Source organism: Microtus oregoni, unplaced genomic scaffold (assembly GCF_018167655.1).
Source record: "Microtus oregoni isolate MIOR12 unplaced genomic scaffold, Mior012 000012F_ref0000307, whole genome shotgun sequence".
In the NCBI taxonomy this organism is placed as follows: Eukaryota; Metazoa; Chordata; class Mammalia; order Rodentia; family Cricetidae; genus Microtus; species Microtus oregoni.
The window spans coordinates 50,063,238-50,084,304 of record NW_024543071.1 but is presented as its reverse complement, the minus strand read 5'-3'; the positions used below and the strand labels follow the sequence as shown (position 1 = coordinate 50,084,304).

Below are 21,067 nucleotides of genomic sequence, written 5' to 3'. Positions count from 1 at the left end.
CATATAAATACACAGACACACACACAAAGTAAATGTTAAAAAGTCACATGAAAAACAAAACATCCCCCAAATGTCCTAAATATACAAAACATTATGCATGAACTTTTTCTTCCGATTATAAAGATGCTTTCATAGTATTATAAATATATACTTGAAAAGTCTTTGGCTATTAAGAACCCATCACACAAGATTTGGGATAGGATTGGCCTTGGGATTGGGAAGCCTACAGCAGGCAAGGTAAAATGACCACTACATTGACTATCATTGGAAGGAGGAGGCCACAGTGAACCAAACATTTCTCCTGGAGGTGTTTGGTTACAAACTGACTTGGTTGCTGACTAGGCTCTGTAATTCATTCCTTGTTACTGTTCTTGACAATCAGTCCACCTCATTTAAGCATGAGAGCTGTCTGTAAAGGATGCCAATAAAGGGAATTGTTATATGGAAAGGTAGTGGGAGAATAGATGTAAATGGTTTGGTGCAGTGCTGGGCACATGAGCGTGACAACTATTACTAGTATAATTAGGTTTGCTGAAAGAGAAATGTTCTTTCCAAAATTGGCCAGAAATCATTTCAGACATGTATGCGACTGAAATAAAATGTATGGATGATAAATTTAAAAAAAATGCTTTCAAAATATTAAAGTATTACTTAAACCAGATTACATTAAATAACTAAGCCATAGCAGTATCTCTAAGTATTAATTTAGGAGAATTATTTTATAACAAATACAGAGCACATTAAAATCAAGGTAGAATTTGGTGGGGATCAGATAGTCACTCATTAACTCAAGAACAGAATTTGAAATTCACTTTCAAGTTGTTTTAAGATGAAATATGGTGTGTGGTGGTGGTGCACACCTTTAATCCCAGTACTCGGGAGACAGAGACAGGTGGAAGGCCAGTCTGGTCTACAGAATGAGTTCCAGGACAGGCTCTAAAGCTACAGAAAAACCCTGTCTCGGAAACAACAACAAGATGAAGCATCACACACATTCTTAAATATAAGAATTGTTCTCACTCTTTTTTAATGGCTTATTTTAAAATATATATATACATACATATATATACATATATATATATATATGTGGATATTTACATGAGTTCAGGTGCCTGCAGAGCCTAAAACAGAGCATTAGATCCTCTAGCTCTGGAGTTATAGGCAGTTGTCAGCTACTAAGTGTGGGTACTGAGAACCTACTCTGCAAGGAAAGAATATACTCTTAAGCACAGGACCATCTCTCAAGCCTCTCCCCTCTTTTTAAAGGAAAATCCTTACTATCTTGTTTATTTTTCCCAGATGGATTCATTTCCACATGTAATCACTGTTAATATTAAATCTATCAACAGATCAGCTGAAATCTAAAACAGCAGGTGTGGTGGCACACACCTATAATCCAAGAATTCAGAAGGCTGAGGGAGGAGATTGTGGCTTTTTTTTTTTTTTTGGTTTTTCAAGATTGTGGCTTTAAGGACAGCCTGGGTTACACAGTAAGACCGGGTCTTTTTCTTTTTTTTCCATTTATTTATTTATTTATTTATTTATTTATTTATTTATTATGTATACTATATTATGCCTCCACGTATGCCTGTAGGCCAGAAGAGGGCGCCAGATCTCATTACAAATGGCTGTGAGCCACCATGTGGGTGCTGGGAATTGAACTCAGGACCTCTGGAAGAGCAGCCACTGCTCTTAACCACTGAGCCATCCCTCCAGCCCCAAGACCCGGTCTTAAAGAATAAACAAACAAAATAAATGTATCTGACAAATCTGGTTGGGGAGGGCTCCTTTAAGTAAGACCAATGCCAAAATAATCAAGTAAAGACATACATACATACATACATACATAAGCAAGCAAGTCCTATGAACCTGCCAGCTTTCTAGCCTGTTCATTTCTACTTATACCCCAACCCAGTCTAAAATTCCACCCTGCCAATCTGTATGCATAGTGCCTGTTCTGATAGAGAATAGAGATAAGCAGCAGTTTACAACAATATTGTATAAGGTTTCTAACTTATAAAATATAAAACTACATGATATTCCTACTCATATCTACCCTGCAGGGAAGTGAACTCTAGAATGGTGATCTTAATCCTCCAATATAAGTGGAATAACTTTTCTGTAAGTAGCCAGTCTAAGTCTAATACAGTAGTTAGTCCAATATAGTAAGAGCCATCAAATTTGAGTAGTGTGAGTTGTTGGAATGCAGCAGAGACAGCCACTGGAATAAAGATCACCTCAGAAGAGACTCTGCTGTCTTCCTAAGTGACAAGGGTCAGGGGGGGTGGGAGAGTAGGGGTAGGGTGGGGGCAGGTATTCTGGAGGGAAAGAATTGGGCAGATTCCAAGTGCCTTTACACGTCTAAATGATACACTTTGTACAGTGAGAATCACTAAAGGGTGTGACATTATCATATATAAGTGTTTTGCAGGGAGACTGTTTGTTTGGAGACAAGGTCTCACTATGCATCCTCTGAGAGTACTGGGTTCACAACCATGTGCACTTACCCACCCAGCTTTCACCTATGTTTTAAAAAAAAACTCAGATCTGTGGTGGTGCAGCCTTTAATCCCAGCATTCAGGCAGGACCAGCCTGGTCTACAAAGCGAGTTCCAGGACAGCCAGGGCTATACAGAGTAACGCTGGCTCCGGTGTGGGGGGGAGGGGAGGTGGGGAGGATACAGACACTCAGCTCTATAGTAAATTTGAAAACTCCTGCATAAAATCAGGCATAATAGGCTGAAAAGATGGCTCAGTAGTTAGGAGCAGTGGCTGTTCTTCTTCCAGAGTTCAATTCTCAGCACCCATATGGTGGCTCACAACCATTTGTAATGGGATCTGATTTCCTCTTCTGGCGTGTGTGAAGACAGAGCACTCATATACATAAAATACATAAGTAGTCAAGACAGTGGTGACGCACACCTTTAGTTCCAGCACTTGGAAGACAGAGGAAGGCAGATCTCTGTGAGTTCAAGGCCAGCCCGGTTTAAAGAGCAAGTTCTAGGGTAAGATACACAGAGAAACCCTGTCTAACAACAATGAAAAACAGAAGTTAGGCATTTATAATCCAAGTACAAAAGAGGAAAAAAAACCCACAACATCTTGGCAAGACTGAATGTAGACAACTTGTAATCTTCTGGTTGGATGCTAGGAACTAGAGAAATTATAGTCAACGATAACTGAGGAAAGTGGGAGTGGTGATGGTACACACTTGCAATGCTGATACTTGGAGAGACGGGAGGATCACTCTAAATTTGAGGCCACTCAGGGTGACACAGTGTGACCCTGTCTAAAAGGAAAGGGGAAAGGAAGGAAAAAGAAAACTGAAGGACTCAATGTCATCAGTGAACACAAGGGATAGCTTATAGTACTTATTCTTTATTCATTTATATTCTGTCTCTTTCAAGGTTTAAAAGAGGGTCGTACTGTGCATCTCAGATTGGTCTGGAACTTGATGCAGTTTGGAAATCAGTATGTAATCAAGGCTAGATTCAAATTGGTGATCTTCCTGCCTCAGACTCTCAAGTGCTGGGATTACAGGCATGTGTCACGACCACTGGCTTATATGGTGCCGGAGCTGAACAGACAGGACTCTGCATCCTAGCCAAGCATTTTACCAACTGAGCTATGTCCCCAGACCCAATGCACTCTTCAAGAGCCAAGAACACATGCAGGATACCACATTTTGTCATCACCACTCCTTTAACTTGCAGAAGATGACAGCTTTTCAGACTTTTCTGCTTTATGATCTTGAAAAGGTGTGTGTGATGTTGGTTTGCATATGCAAGTTCAAGACACACATGCCCTTATGCAAGCATGTGGGGACCAGAAGCAGGCATCACATACCTTCCTCTGTTGTTCTCCACTATTCTTTCCCCTCACTAAGCCTGGGGCTTGCTACTTTGGCTACACTGATTGGCCACTGGACTACAGGACCTGCTTATCTCTAAAGCTCCCTCCCCCTGTGCTGGAACTACAAACACGAGCACCACACCTAGCTTTTACATGAGTGCTGGGGATCTGTACTCACTGAGTCATCTCTCCAATCCCTGATCTTGAGAATTTTCAGGAATACCAATCAAGATATTTTGCAGAACATTTTCCAATTTGGGTCTGACATATTTTTCTTCTGGTCAGACTTGAATGATGGAGTTAGAGTAAGAATGCCACTGAGATAAAGGACCATCATAACATTTGAAGGAATAGTACCAGTGTAATTTGCAGTAGAGATGAAAGCCTAACTCAGACTGCAAAATTTCTCCAGGACAGTTCTGTTTCCCATCCAAGTCACTAGCTTGGAAGTGTGGATGTTAAGAGGACAACTTGCAGGAGGCAGTTCTGTTTTCACTACATGGGTTCTGGGGACCTAACTAGGACCCTGGATTTGGCAGTAAGTTCCTTTATCAGCAGTTTTTAACCTTCAACTTGAGATCCCTTTGGGAGATGAAAAACCCTATCACAAGAGTCCTCTAACACCATCAGAAAACAGATATTTACATTATGATTCGTAAAAGTAGCAAAATTACAGTTATGAGGTAGCAAAGAAAACAATTTTACGTTTGGAGTCAGTACAACATGCGGAACAGTGTGTTAAAGGGTCGCAGTATAAGGAAGGATGAGAACCACTGAGCTAAGCCATTTCACCAATACATGTTTTTTTTTTTTTTAGCACTGTATTTATTACTTTTCAGGTGTGTTGGGGCATTCATTTAATCCCAGCATTCAGGAGGTAGAAAAAGGTGGAACTCTGAATTCAAGGCCAGCCTGGTCTTCAAAGAGTTTTAAGAGAATCAGGGCTAGACAGAAAGACCCTGTTTCAAAAACAAAAAACTTCCCCGACAAAAGTATGCATGTGCAAAGTTTTATTTATGTGGGTTTGTATGTGCCAGGCACCTAAGTTAGTTCCTTTCTTCTTCTATGTGGGTCCCTGCTGTAGGAACTCCTTTAGCCAGTAGCCTTTAAGATACCAGCCCACTTGGGCATGGCCTCTTATACTATAAATGCCAATACAAAGAGGGCATGATCTCTCTCTCTCTCCCTGCTTCTGGATTCGGTTCCTGTTCCCTGTTCATGCAAAGGACTATAATCTGTGAGTCTACCCCTAAATAAATAATCCAAATAAATAAATAAATAATTCAAAAGAAAAAAAATGTGTGGTTTCAAAATAGCGGTTTCCTGGGCTGTGCTGCCAGCACGAACTCTGGTTCTTTCAGGATGCCAAGCACTTGAATGGGGTCTGTGAGCAGCATGCTGCAAGTTACTTGGTGGCAGAACGGACCAACTGGTTACCAGAGCTGAGGTGGTGAGAGTGTGGCTCCCACCCTGCAGTCTCAGGCAGTGAACAGACCTCTGCCATGTGTGGTCGGAGCCAAAAGGAAAAGCAGCCTTAGTCCTAGCCATGCTGCTTTGCATTTTAAGAAGCAGTCCTGGTCAGAAAAGGATTACAGATAAGCAATAAAGACAGACTCAGATTAAAAAAACAAACAAAACAAAAACCTCTAAATGGGTCACACTGTTGGATAAGTATGTAGGCTTGGGAGAGAGAAGAAAAAGAGTATAGAGAGTTATAAAAAGAAGTAAATGGTTTTTTAAAAAAATAAAATAAAGTCTTTAAAAAGACAAAGTAAACTTGTAAAAAAAAAGTAATAGAGTAAGAAAATAAGCCATGTAAAGATGGAATATACACAGAGTCTGGATTATCTATACTATTGTGTTTTCTTTAAATTTTTGTGATTGCAGAGAGACATTTGATTCTGGGGACTGTTAAGCTAAGCCAATATATATATACTTTAAAGTACCAAGACACCCGAAAGGTCGCTGTGAACACCCCAAATTACTTCACCCAACAAAAAGCAGGAAGCAGTCTGGAGAGAACTAGGCCCAAATTCCCAAATATTGTTTATAAATGTTTGTTTTCAGTTAAAGGGGGATGAATACTTTGCATTGGTGTGGATCTTGGTCTATTGATACAAATTTTAGGTCAATTTTGCTATATGTATATTTCTGCTCCTGATTAAAGTATGTTTGTGCAGTTCATTTAAAAATGTAGTGTAATTAAGAAATACAGGTTAACAGTCATCTATAATAGTCAAGCTTGTAGTCATGTTAGTTAGGTTTTCTAGATATATAGAGATTATTTCAGTTAGATGTTCTTCAAATCTTTCAGAGACCTTCAGAATATGGAATTTAAAATGTTTTAAGAGCTTAAGACTTTTTATGGTAATGAGACACATCTGCTCCTGGCATCATAAATCCACTTCAAGAGGATGATGGGCATCAAAGAGGCTCCTTATGTTAGCCATTTGGGCAAGAAACTGGTCTTGCCTGAACTGCTTGACTGGACTTGCAGGACTCACAGAAAAATGACTGCCTAAAGAAGGTGAAGACAGTCCTTCAGAGTTCCTGCTTCATAAGAGAATCTGCTAGACATTCTGCAGGACACAGAAGAAAGTGATTGACAAACTGTCAATATAGGCAGAACTGTCTTTGAAATTTCCTGCTTTATGAAAAAGTCTGTTGGATACTCTGGGCCAGTAGGCTGAAGATGGGTACCCCAATAATACATAAGAACTTTGGGTGACTGTCCAAGCAGTGAGATGTCTCTGTCAATTCTAGAATTTTGGAAGTTGCTTACAATGCACTTCTTGTTTACTTAGGTAATGTTATATCTTTCTGAAGTTTTTTTTTTTTTTTTTTTTTGGTTTTTTGAGACAGGCTTTCTCTGTAGCTTTGGAGCCTGTCCTGGAGCTAGCTCTTGTAGACCAGGCTGGCCTCGAACTCACAGAGATCTTCCTGCCTTTGTCTCCCGAGTACTGGGATTAAAGGCATACACCACCACCGCCCAGCCTCTGAAGTCTTTGATGGAGTTGAAGAATAGTTGTAATTATAGTTTTCCTTAGTTATGATAAAAGATAAAGTAGATATATATGTTATAACTATATTTTTTGCTTGATAACTGTTTTGTTATATGTAATCTTGCTATGTTAAAGTTAAAACCCTCCTTTTTATTTATTTATTTATTTATTTTTTTTTTTTGGTTTTTTCGAGACAAGGTTTCTCTGTGGTTTTGGATCCTGTCCTGGAACTAGCTCTGTAGACCAGGCTGGTCTCGAACTCACAGAGATCCGCCTGCCTCTGCCTCCCGAGTGCTGGGATTACAGGCGTGCGCCACCACCGCCCGGCTCCTCCTTTTTATTTAGACAGAAAAGGGGAAGTGATGTATGCTGTGAATATGTTTTATTGCCACTGGTTAATAAAGAAGCTGCTTTCAGCCAGCTTTACTTTAACAGAGTAAAGCCAGGCTGAAAGAGATATATATATAGAGAGAGAAGGCGGAGTCAATGAGAAGCCAAGTAGCCACCACCAGAGACAAACGCCTCTGCTGAAGCCCGCTGAAACTTTGGCAGTAGGCCACGACCTCATGGTGGGTGATGCACAGATTAATAGAGATGGGTTAGTTTAGGATATAAGAGCTAGCTAGAAATATGCTTAAGCTACTGGCCAAACAGTATTGCAAATAATATGGTTTCTGAGTGAATATTTCAGGTCTGGGTTGCTTGGAACAAATGAATGGCCTCTGCCAACAGTTAGTTCCCAGGTATGGAACTCAGGTCATCAGGCTTTGTGGCAAGCACTGTTACTATCTATCTTGCTGCCCATAAAGTGGCAGGATGATCTTTTTCTTTATTATCCATAACTAACATTAACTATTGTATTTTTTTTTGTTTGCATTGTTTTTTGAAACAGGGTTTTCTCTGTGTAGATTTGGCTGTTCTGGAACTTGCTCTATAGACCAGGCTGGTATAGTACTCAGACAGAGATCCATCTGCCTATGCCTCCCTAAAAGTGTGTGCCACAACTGGCCCTTAACTATTGGGAAAAAAAAGGTCAATTGGTGGTATGTTTTAGTTCTTTAGAACCAATAAACACAATATAATACTCAAATAAATGTACTATTTGTTAGTAGATATAAATGGTAAGCTGACAGAAGCAATTAGGGTGAAGACAGTCTTACAAGACTTGCATATGTTATGCAAGACTATTGAATCAACTGTTAATATAAAAAAAAACCACCCAAATACAAAATAAAAATAAAACAAAGAAAAGAAGGAAGGGGAAGAAAAAACAGATAAGAAAAAAGAAAATGATGTATTTTTCCAAATTCTGAAGGCTGGAGTATCAAAGATGAAAGCTCAGGCAGGGTAGATTCAGTCATTATCTGGTAATTCTCCCCGTTCCACACAGAAAAATTTTCAGATATGTTCTCACATGGTAGAAGGTGTACACAAGCTCTCTGGATCTTCACTGTGAAACTACTAATCCCAACTATATGGCTTCAAGACCTCCCAAAGGCTACCTTAGAGGTTATGTTTCAGCAGGTGAATTTGGGATAGTAGAGAGGCACATGCCATGATCTACTACACTGAAGGAAGAACATTATAGGCAGAGTCAACAGCAAATATCCCAAGACAGGTAAGTATTTCCTAAAAGTAAGGAAGCCAATGTAGCTGAAATAGTGCAGTGAAGAATTTGGCGCTGATTCTAAATATGACATGAAGTCACTCAAGCACTTCTTCCAGGAATTACATGATCCAACTGAATATTTTTACAGGTTTATACTAGCTGACATAGGAGAAAAGAACATCAGGAAGAAACTAGTTAGCCAAGTGTAACGAGTTTGCTTATAGCAGCCTTGATCAGGTTAGTATCTGATGAGGTTGAGAGAACTGGTCAGATTCTGGATATAGTCTGAAAGTAAACTCAACGCTGATGAAAAATGAAACAAAAAAGAATGGCTACATTTTTTTAAACTTAGGTAAAGGAAGAACAGGGTTGAAGAACCACTTATTGAGATAGAGAAGACAGTGAAAAGAACATCATAAAGGAAGGATCAGGAATTCAGCTTAAGACACAAGTAAGTTTGGAATGTCTATTAGACATGAAGACTGAAGATAAAGATTTGAGAGACATCAATTAATAGGTGGTATGTTAAACCATAAGATGGGCTAGCATAAACAGAAAAGTTCTGTGAAGTGAAACTAGAGCATCTGTTTGTAAGTGGGGAAGATTAAAGAAAAGTTAAGGAGACTAGAGAGGTAGCTTGGGAGTGAGAGCACCAGGGTAAGTTCCTAGTTCCCACACAGCATCTCACAACTGTTTCTAACTCCAGTTCCAGGGGATCTGATGCCCTCTTTTGATTTCTGAAGGCAGTAGACATGCATGTAATATACAGACAGACGTACATGCAGGTAAAACATCCATGCAAACAAAAAATACTTGTTTTTTGAGATAGGGTCTCTCTATTATGTACTTCTAACTGGAACTCACTATGTAGACCTGGTTGGCCTCAAACTCAGAATCCACCTGCCTCTGACGCCGAGTGCTGGGATTGAAGTCATGTGCCCTCATAAAATATTTTTAATTAAAAAATAAAAAAATTAAAGCTGGGCATGGTGGCACATACCTTTAATCCTAGCACTCAGGAGTCAGAGGCAGGCAGATCTCTCAGTATGAGGCCAGTCTGTTCTACATAATGAGACCTTGTCTTTAAAGAAAAGTGAGTTTTACCAGAGTGTGGTAGTGCACATGCCTGTAATCCTAGCAATTAGGAGGATCAGGAGTTCAAGACTAGCTTTTAGATGGGAAGCTAGCGTGAGCTAAGAGACCCTGTGTCTCAACCATGCTAAAACCAAAGTTATATCCCACAAACTACATAAAACATAAATTATAACTATATAAATCAGTGAGAGCATGTAGAGCTCAATAAATATCATGGAAAAAATAAAAATAAATAAAAAAATAAAAAAACAACTGAATCTAAAAAAAAAAAATCAGTGAGAGCATCTGTGGTGCTCTGGAAAACAAACCAAAACCATGTCAAGAAGAGGGTGACTAATTATGCTCTTGAGAGGGCATAAAGAAGGATGACTCAGAGTGACCACTGGATTCCACAATGTGGAAAATGACCATTTACCTTGACCAGAAATCAGTGAAGGGGGTAAAAAAATCACCTGGCTTGGGAACTATGTGACCCAAACTAAGATTTTCAATTTTAACTGATCCTGAATGTAAAAGGTAACTGAATCACTTTTAGCACAAGTTTCTTCCAATCCTAAACAGAAGCAGTGTATATGTCTATGGGAATGAGAACTGGGCCTGAAATTCCTTGACTCTGCCCTGTATACCAGCTTCACTATAACTAACCTTTGGATACATGGTTTAATTTCTATGGGTCTGTGTCCCAACTTGGTGTGTGTGTTATCTGACTCACAAATAAACATAATACAAGCTTTTCTTCTATGGATATAGCCTCCAAATAGATAGCCTATGTTGCATATCTATCTTCCTATCTCCCAGAAATCCTTACAAAGAGCCATAATATGCTCAGCTGTTGAATTGTTACACAAGGGCATGTCTTAAACCCTAAGGCAATAGGCAAATGTTAAGGTATCAGAAATATTAGCCAGCCATTATTTGCATATACCTGTAATCCCAGCTGCTGGACGCAGAGGCTGGAGGATTGAATCTGAGGACAGTTTGAGCTACAAATGAGTTCAGGAACAGCCTGAGCAACTTGGTGAGACTCTGACTAAAAATAAGATCTACAAAGAGAGCTTAGTGGCAGTATTCTTGTCTAGTACTCACTGAGCCCTAGATCCAATATCCAGTTGGGCAAAGATTCCTGTTATCAATTATTTCTACCTTAAATGTAAATAAAAAGCAATGCTCACTGTTGAAATACTTTGACATAACAGGACCAAAAGAGTTCTGTATTAATTTTGCTTAAGAAGTTTTACAGAATACCCTTCCATATATCATACTGAAGGGCAAACTGCCAATCAGGAATATGCCAAGTGCCAACATGTACCCCTCCTGGTTATGACAGGAAGATGTGTTTACAGGAAGTAGTAAGTCAGTTAGTTTAAGGAAAGGGGTAAGGAGGCCAGGCGATGGTGGTGCACGCCTTTAATCCCAGCACTTGGGAGGCAGGTAGATATCTAGGAGTTTGAAGCCAGGCTGGTCTACATAGAGTTCAGGACAGTCAGGGGATACACAGTGATATCCTGTCTCCAACAGCAACAGAAGTTCTCTCTGGAGCTTCAACAGAAGAGTCATATACCTTCCATAAGTCACAGATACACAGTAAAAAGGATTTCCATGATATAATCAGGAATAATAGTGTTATAGCTTAAACTGAGTTAGCATGTTCATAGCTTCCAAAACATCTGCAACAACACATAATCTAAAACAACTAGAATTATACTCAATAATTATTAGAAATGAACTAGAATAAACGGCAACACCTTTTCTTTCTTGTTTTTTTTAAAGATTTATTTATTTATTATGTATACAATATTTCTTCCAGGTATGTTTGCCAGAAGAGGGCACCAGATCTCATTATAGATGGCTGTGAGATACCATGTGGTTGCTGGGAATTGAACTCAGGACTTCTGGAAGAGCAGGCAGTGCTCTTAACCTCTGAGCCATCTCTCCAGCCTTTTTTTGTTTTTTTTTCAAGATGGTTTCTCTGTATCCTTTTGGAGACTGTCCTGGAACTTGCTCTGTCTCCCAGGCTGGCCTCAAACTTACAGAGATCCTCCTGCCTCTGCTTCCCCAGTGCTGGGATTCAAGGCCACCACCGCCCAGCTCTTTCTTTTCTTGAAGTAGGATCTCAGTATGTAGCCCTGGCTGGCCTGGAACTCACATAAGTTTACATATCTTTGTCCCCAAGAGCTGGGATTAAATATGTGTGGCATCACACCTGGCCAGAAAGTTATGAAAAAAAATAATTTCTTTTTAATTTTTTGCAGTACTGGGATCTGAATTCACAGCTTAGCAGGTAAACACTTTATCAATTATGTTTTTCAAAAGTCTGTAAAGTTTAGAAGGCTAAGCACAAACACACTAGGTATACATGATTACTATACACATAGTCACTAACATAAAACTTATTTGGAACCAATGGCAATTTGGCGAGAACTAGGAAATGATCAGTTTTAAGACTATAACTACTTTAAAGAGAAGTGCCTTTCAACAGAAATAATGCTTGGTTCAAACAAAACTGATAAACTTAACTTTCTCTTTCCCATGTCACTAATTCTTTCATTACCAAAATTCACTTAACAAATGCTTGCAACACTCACCCGAGTAGAAAAGGTGACTGGCATATCATGAGGAACAATTTCCTCATAGCCAAATTCAACAAATCAACACACCACTCCTGCTATGGTTTTTAGTCTATCTCTAAAATACTAAAAAGCAATAAGGGTTCAATACAAAAGCAGTGCAAACAATAAATGAACAACAAAAATAACAAAATAAAAAGACTGAAACTCTACCATAAACCTTGTAAATAACTACCTGGAGATTTCCAGTTAGAGTTAAGGTGCATCCATTAAAGTTATGTAGACAAGTGCTTTTATGAACTGAGTAATTAAATTACTTATGAATTTAGCCTCAATAGAAAACAGCATTCAAAGAAAAATTTTCTTTTCCAGGAATAATAATAATAAAAAGTCAGTGGGTGTTTGTATACTATTCTGACATGACCATTCTTGTTATCTCTTACATATGTCTGCTGTGACAACCATCTATAAGGTATCCAAACTATATTTACTATGGCCAGAATGCTACAGAAAATATTTAAGCATACTGATATTATGCCACCACTTAAGAAACAAGGTTTTTTTTTTTTTAATTACAACACCGTTTGGCCGATGGCTTAGGTGTATTCCCAGCTAGCTCTTATATATTAAATTAACCCATTTCTATTATTTTATGATTTAACGAGGCTCGTGGTTTGTTACCTCTTGCTTCTTGGGTGGCTACATGGTACCTGCCTGATTCCGCCTTCTTTCATCCTCTATCTCTGTTTGGATTTCCTGCCTTGCTATATTCTGCCCTGTCATAGGACAAAGTGGCTTCTTTATTAACCAATGGTAATAAAACATATTCACAGCATACAGGAGAATCCCACATCATTTCCCCTTTTCTGTCTAAATAAAAAGAAAGGTTCTAACTTTTTTTTGTTCTTTTTCTTTCTTTTCTTCAAGATAGGGTTTCTCTGTAGCTTTTGGAGTTTGTCCTGGGACTCACTTTATAGACCAGGCTGGCCTGGAACTCATGGAGATCCTCCTGTCTCTACCTCCTCAGTGCTGGGATTAAAGGCATGCTCTATCACTGCCCTGTGGAAGGTTTTAACTTTAACACAGTAAAATTACATATAACAAAACAGGTATCAAGCAAGAATTACAATTACAATATTTGAGATATGGTCTCTTTACGTTGCTTTGGCAGGCTGGGATATGTAGATCAGGTTAACTTTGAATGCACACAGAATTGTCTGTCTCTGCCTTGTAAGTGTTGGGATTAAAGACAAATGCAGCCACCATGCCTAGCTGCTAAATGGTTGGAGAGAGGGCTGGAGAGATGGCTCAGCAGTTAAGAACACATAATGTCTTTGAGGACTATAGTTAAGTTCCCAGCACTCACACTGGGTGGTTCACGACCACCTATAATTCTAGTTCTAGGGGACTCTGACACATCTGGCCTCTAGGGGAACCTATACTTGTATATACATACCTATACACAAACACATAATTAAAATTAAAAAATAAATATTTACAAAAGTGGCTGGATCACTTGGGAGTATGAGGCAGGTGGATCTCTGTGACTTGGAGGAGAGTTCAGGGGCTATTCCACAGAGAAATCCTGACTTGGAAAACCAAAAAGAAGGGGGGCAAGGAATATATAGCTCCTTGGTGGACTGTGTGTCTAGCACAGGCCAGCTCCTGCACTCACACTTCAGTACCATCGGAAAACAATAATTTTCTTTTATTGTTCAGGATGATTGGGATTTTTTTCACTTGTAATTCAACTACTATTCTATGTGCAGATAAGTTATAACTTACAGATGCATCAAGTATTAGATATTGTTAATAAAAGTCATGTTTCAAGTGGTTTGCTTTTAAAGATACACAGCAAAAACATCTAGCTCACACTGCTGATTTCCACTGTAGCCCTTCACACCAGTCACTACTATTTGCTAACATTCTCTCTAGGCAAAGCCCTTTCTTTCTGTGTGCCTCATTTTTACACCAACTATTATCATCATTTTAATGACGTAGAAACTAAGACACAGGATTTGAACAAGAACAATAGTTATTAAGAGATAACCCAGACTGGCCGGGCGGTGGTGGCGCACACCTTTAATCCCAGCACTCAGAAGGCAGAGGCAGGTGGATCTCTGTGAGTTCGAGGTCAGCCTGGTCTACAAGAGCTAGCTCCAGGACAGGCTCCAAAGCTACAGAGAAACCCTGTCTCGAATCCCCCTTCTCCCCCAAAAAAAGAGATAACTCAGACTGGAGAGATGACTCAGTGGTTAAGAACACTGGCTGCTCTTCCAGAGGACCTGGGTTCAATTCTCAGTACCCACATGGCGGCTCACAACTGTCTCTCTAACTCCAGTTCCAAGGGATCTGATATCCTCACTCAGACAAAACACCTAAGCACATGAAATAAAATTAAGTAAGTGAAAAAAACTCTTAAACCCAAGGATGTGGGTGTAGGACACCTTTGGAGGCAGAGGTAGGTGGATCTCTGTGAATTCGAAGCCAGAGAGAGCTGCAGGACAGTCAGAGCTGTTACACAGAGAAACCATCCCAAAAAATAAATAAATAAATAAATAAATAAAAAACAAACAAACAAAAAACCCAAAAACCAGCCAGCGCTCATGCTTTTAATCCCAGCAATTGGGAGGCAAAGGCAGGTGGATTTCAGTGAGCTCAAGGCCAGTCTGGTCTACAAAGTGAGTTCAAGGACAGCTAGGGCTATACTGAGAAACCCTGTCTCAAAAAACCAAAAGGAAAAAAAGTTTCAAATAGTTAAAACAAAATATTTTTCAATTGCCCAAGCTATTATTTGAGCCAATTTCATAAAGTGAAATGTAGCTTTATTTTGACATTATAATTTTCAGAAAAGTAATTTCTAGCACACTGTGAAATTTTAACGTCATTAACTATTAAAAACATATTTTAAATTCAGGCACAGTGCTGGAGAGATGATAGGTATCGGTTAAGAGCACTGGATGCCCTTCCAGAGGACCTGAGTTCTAGTCCCAGCAACCACATGGTTTTATAATTGTTTGTAACTTCAATTGCAGATCATCAGCCACCATCTTCTGACCTCAAAGGAGGTGCACAGACATACATGCAAGCAAAACACCCATAAACATAAAATAAAATAAATTCTAACAATATAGGTATTGGGCAATTCTCACTCCAAAAAGAATGTTACATATTTCTGTCTCATTTACCTTAAATCTCCTTCAAAGGCAGAAATCTGGGAAGGCATCCTGGCCCCTCCCCTTCTCTAAGAGTACTATCACGAATTGTTGCTCTTCAGCACCTGCCACACTGGGCCAGAGTTATTCACTTCTACCTATAACCAGAGACCACTATTCCTAAACTTCATTACTGGACAGGTCAGCAAAGACAAAGTTTTTTTCAGGATATTAAGCAACACTTACTCTTAACTAAAAACAACTTAAAAACTTAGTAAAGAGCATGAAATTCAAGATTGATAGCAATGTTTGCATGTTTTTTCCTACAACCACAGCAGAATTTTTAGGAGCCATTTTTTAAAAAGTTAAATTTTAGACTAACAAATTTCATCTTATTTCTCTGACAAACAGAAGTGTGGAGGAAGGGGCTACAAAAATGGTGACTTCACTGCAGTGTCTTTGGTTTTTGAGACAGGGTCTCTTAGTATTGTCCACCAGGCTGATGAACCTCCTGTCTCAATATCAAAAATGCAAATGACAGGTACCATATTCAGGTTCACCAAGGTACTTCAAAAGACTTTGTTTTCGCCGGGCGGTGGTGGCGCACGCCTTTAATCCCAGCACTCGGGAGGCAGAGGCAGGCGGATCTCTGTGAGTTCGAGACCAGCCTGGTCTAGAAGAGCTAGTTCCAGGACAGGCTCCAAAACCACAGAGAAAACCTGTCTCGAAAAACCAAAAAAAAAAAAAAAAAAAAAAAAAAAAAGACTTTGTTTTCTGTTGTTGCTTTTTTTGAGACAATGTCTTATTATGAAGTCTTGATTGGCTTGGAACTCTTTCTATATAGACCAGGCTGGCCTCTAATTTACAGAAATCTATCTGCCCCTGCATCTTGAGTGATGGGACTGAAGATATATGTCACCACACCCAGCGTTTTAAAAATGACTCTTCAGGTTAGAATACAAATGTATTTCACCGTGGCATGGTCATATGATTTTTTTTAAACATAAAAAAAATTATGTGAGGGAGTGGAGAGATGGCTCAATGCTTAAGAGCAGTTAAGGGCAGCTCTTTCAGAGGACCTGGGTTTAATTCTAATGCCCACAAGGTGACTCACAATCATCTGTAAACTTAGTCCCAGGAAATCAGACGCCCCCTTCTGGCCTCCTCTAGCCACTGCATGCAGTGGTGCACAAACATGCATGCAGGCACAAACCAGCCATACACACAAAACTCAAAAATAAAAATAAAGCTTTAAAAAAAAAACATTGTGTAAGGAAGGCAGAGTGTAGTGCTTAGGGATGTCAGAACAACTGTGAGAATCAGTTTTCTCCTACCACGTGGGTCCAAGGGTTCTAATTTAGGGTGTTAACTTAATAGCAAGTGCCCTATCCACTGGTCTCTCACTAGGCCCCTAAGACAGCCTGTTTATTCTCAAGTAGTCACCTGAACAAGAATCTCGCGCTGGGGTCACTGAAACTATCACTGCTCTCTGAATATCAGTAAATTGACAATGGGGAGGAGTTTATGATTGGACATTCATTTAGTGTCTATTTCAGGTGTTCCTTTCCAGCTTGTAAACCTGATTCATTCAACAGAAACTTATTGAGTACTTCTGTAGTTACAACAGCCAGACACTGTTTTAAGTGCCAGTGGTGGGCTAGGAGTGTGTCTCAGTGGTAAAGCGTGTGTTAGCAGAAGCACAGACCTAGGATCCATCTACAGTACCATAAAATAGACAAGGGGAAGAGAAAACCTCACTAAGTGTCAATAGTGACAAAATATCTACAACTGATGTCAAAAATAGCAATTCTATACTAAAAATGAAGAAAAATGGGTAATATTGGGGGATTTATACTATTAGGAAAGTGCAGTATGCAAACCCAGCTACTCGGAATACCATTTCAAGATATGAATTTCACTGTTGACAAAAATGTCTCATTTTAGCATCTTTCCCACTATCATAATGAGGTATGTTGTAAACTGGGTGGTGGTGGCACACGTCTTCAATCCCAGCACTTGGGAGAATCTAAAGTTTCAGGACATTGAAGGCTACACAGAGAAACCCTGTCTTGAGAAACCAAAGAGAGGTATGTTAAAACAAGATAAAACAAATCAACAAAAAAAGCAAGATAGTTTGGCATAGTGGCTCATGCCTATTATCCCAGAATTTGAAATGCTCAGATAGAAAATTAGCCACAAGTTCAAGGCCTGCTGGGATATGAATGTTCCAGAAGGAGACTGAATCAAAAATACTCAGGGAAATGGCAATTATAAAATTATGACAATGTGACATGAGCAAAAGATATCAGAAACATAAGCTAACAGAAATACTGCATGCTAGTTTATTTGTATTGCTAATATACAATTCACTTGGTGGCAGTATATGCTTACATTTTTTTTCTGATGCACCAAGGGAGCTAATGCATTAAAAGAATAAAAATGTTGATTCTTGCTAGGTGTGGTGGCATGCACCTATAGTCCCAGTGGAGGCTGAGACAGAATCATCTTGCATTCAAAGCCAGCCTGAGCTACTTTGCCTTAAAAATCTTTTTTCACCATTTGATCATAGTCAGGACTAAAATTTTAATTCCCTGGCTGCTAGCTAGAATGATTCCTCAATACTTAAATTCTAATTTTGAGCATAAACGGTCAACTTCTAAAACCTAGATCTCTATCAGAAATTTGGAAATTGCGAATAGGAAGAGGCTAACCAAACAGTAAGTAGTGATGCAATTAAAGCCAAGGGACCAAGTTGCTAAGTTTTAGGAAGCCACTGTTCATTTGGAAGTTAGCCCAGAACACAAAAATTTGGAGGAGAAATGCTGGTGGTTTAAATAGAACCAGGATTCCAAATATGCTGCCTCATTCCTTTATCTGCAGAAGCTTCCTCCCATACCATTTACCCAAATGGCTATAACCTCCCTGGAAGATCCGGCAGGGTAACAAAGCTCTCAGACAGGTGGAAAGTCAGTATTAGGAAACACAAGAGAAAATATTTAATGCTAAGATCAGGAACGTTGTGTTCATTAGAATGATCAACCCAAGAGTGCGCTGGAGATAACAAAGCATTTTTTAAAATCTCTCAAAATTCTTCCTTTGACAAATCGCATTTTTTTTTTTTCCGCCAAAGACTCAGTTCCTTTAAGAACCACCACCTGCCAGCGGGCATATTTTCCTCAAGAAGGCATCTGCACTGCAGATCTCTGCACGAAGGGTGTTTGCTTGGCAGCTCCCACCAGTAGGCAGACTCGTATACAATAGAAACTAAAGGAGGCCGGCAGCGTCCCTCCTGTCTTTTCAGACAAGGGAAAAGGGGGTCCAAGCAGCCCGGGCTTTGTCTGAATTTTATCCTTTTTCCCTGCAGTAAACGTTCCCTTTTGTTATACTGCTATCGAGAATAGGCCATCGAAAACATGAAATCAAAACATGGTGATGGCTTGCATGACTGTGTTTATTATCTTCTAGAATACAGCAACTCATTGCGTGCCCCCACCCCCACGATGTGCCCGTGAAGAGCAGGCTGTGTTGCGAAGCAGCCAAGGATCCATCTTGGACTAGCCGCAGTTCCCTCCCAAATCTTCCTGTGCTATTCTCATCACGCCTCCTCTACCTCAGAGCCTCAGAAAAATCTGGCATTCAGTTTAGCCCAAAACGGTAATAGAACTTCTTGATCCTCCTGGCAAACAAAAACATTTTTTTTGGAGGACCATCACCCAATGTAAGATTGTGTCAACACCTGTCTGCAAACCTGCAACGCCATCCCTTCCACCACCACTCCTCTCAAAATCCTAACAGCATTTATTTCTCCTACGACCCACCTGTCACAATCCTCTGAAGCTCGCTAATCCTCCACTAAGTCAGCCCCCCGCCCCCGCCCCCGCCCCGTTCCACCCGGGGCTCTCCGGCCTCGATCCATTCCCTTCACCCAGCCTTTATCCGTTCTCACCTGCGGGGAGCCAGCATCTACGCCCACTCTCTCTAGACCACCTCCCCACCCCCAACCTGGTTTCTTCACACCCCGTTATTTCCACACCGCGGCACGGCCCTTCGCTCCCCTCCCCCTTAGCCTGTTCCTCAAACGCCCGCCTCGGGGCCGAAGCCGCCCGCGGCCCGGGTGGGTCGCCCGCCCCCGCCCGGAGACTCGGTCGCTCGCGCTCCCCAGGGACCGAGCTCCCCGCGCGCCTCACCCGCACACGAGGAGCCGCAGCTCTTCGCCCCCAGGGCGGGGCAGGCTCCGGGGCTCCCGCCGCTGCCGAGCGCGGACGGCTCGGCCCCAGAGGACGACGAGGAGATTGACGGGGACTGAGTGGCCGCCGACGACTCCGCCATGGCTGTACGAGCAAGGGCGGGAGAGTGAAGAGAAACGTGGGGCGGGAGAGTGGGAGGGGACACAGGACGATCCAGCAGCTGGCTCTCCGAAGTACCGGGCGCAGGCTGTCCCGAAGACTGACTCCGACAGACTGACTGACTCAGCCGTGCTCCGCCGGGAGAGGTGTACGAGCGCGCATGCGCACAAAGAGCCCGAGGACGCGCGAGCGGCGGCCTCGGAGGCGCGCAGCGACACAATGCGCAGGCGCAGGAACTGTCCCTCTGCGCTCCAGCAGGAAAGGACGCAGCGTGACAGGCCCCGAGGGTGGGGCGAGCCTCGGGGGAGGGGGGGGGGGCTAGAAACCTGACGTAAGGGGCGTGGCTAAGCGCCAAAACCCAAAGACCGCTGCAGCCCTCGTTGCGGATTCATATAGCCCGTGTCTCTTCCCGACCCTCTGGTTCTTTATGTGAATGTTTTCTAGTTGTCAGATTATGTTCCAACGATCGAGGTCCCTTTGTGCTTCCATAAGTTGCAAGTGATTTTTTTAATCATAAATTCTAGTTGATAGCTTTTGTCTGACGTTTACCCACCCACGTGTACCTGTGACTCCAAAGAAAAGTGAAAGCCACAATATATAGATCCCCCCCCCCATGTGCTATTTATCTGGTCATGTCGTAATATCGCCTCACCGAGGCAGACATGGCACAGTCCCACATTTGATAGGTGGAGAGAAATGCTAAACAGAATGAGAAACTATTACTCATTCCAATCACATTGCAATGCAGTCTCAGAATCAGCTTCATATTTTTATCTTGTTTTTCTTCCCAAAGAGGGCTTCAGGTTGCCTTTTCTCTGAATAGGTTCTGAGGAAGAGAAGACATACTTTGGAAGGGAAAAAAGGCTTCCGAGGAAAGGAAAACCAGGAGGTAACATCTTGTTTGTGACTGGGAGGGCATAAAATAAGATATTAAAAGTGAGGCACAGATACACATTACAGAATTTTATTCATGTCCTAAGATGAGCCCTTAAATAAAAACATATTTGAAACTGAGCATCAGTTTATATAGGATTTTGTTCATCGATCTTCTTCTGGGCTGACTTGGTAAATTCAAAGTCTCCCTATTCTAGTCAAAAAAATTTTTTTTTCTGGTTTTTCGAGACAGGGTTTCTCTGTGGTTTTGGAGCCTGTCCTGGAACTAGCTCTTGTAGACCAGGCTGGTCTCGAACTCACAGAGATCCGCCTGCCTCTGCCTCCCGAGTGCTGGGATTAAAGGCGTGTGCCACCACCGCCCGGCTCTAGTCAAAATTTTTTTTGAAAGTACATAATAATGATGAAAATCAAAGCTGTGGGATTTGATGTTGCTAAGCAACAATTGATGACCCAAAGTTCAAGTGTAGGTTCAGCAAATCCTGTCAAGATGCAAACTCATGGAGGGGGAGTTAGGCATGCAGGCTGCTGCCAATGGGGAAAGCGATCTG

The 21,067-nt window shown here is 41.0% G+C and overlaps 1 protein-coding gene across 3 annotated transcripts in view; it reads right to left on the bottom strand.

The window, feature by feature from the left end:
- The window catches only part of Rtn3 (reticulon 3), a 67,761-nt gene extending 47,933 nt beyond the window's left edge, over positions 1-19,828 (bottom strand). The window contains exon 1 of one of the 3 annotated variants that reach the window (XM_041661247.1): positions 19,467-19,828. In XM_041661247.1, coding sequence (XP_041517181.1) covers positions 19,467-19,608 — 142 coding nt within the window. In that variant the 5' untranslated portion in view covers positions 19,609-19,828. The remainder of the gene's footprint in view (positions 1-19,466) is intronic. The other 2 variants (XM_041661248.1, XM_041661246.1) reach the window with 2 other exon arrangements.
- Between the last annotated feature and the right edge of the window lie 1,239 nt (positions 19,829-21,067).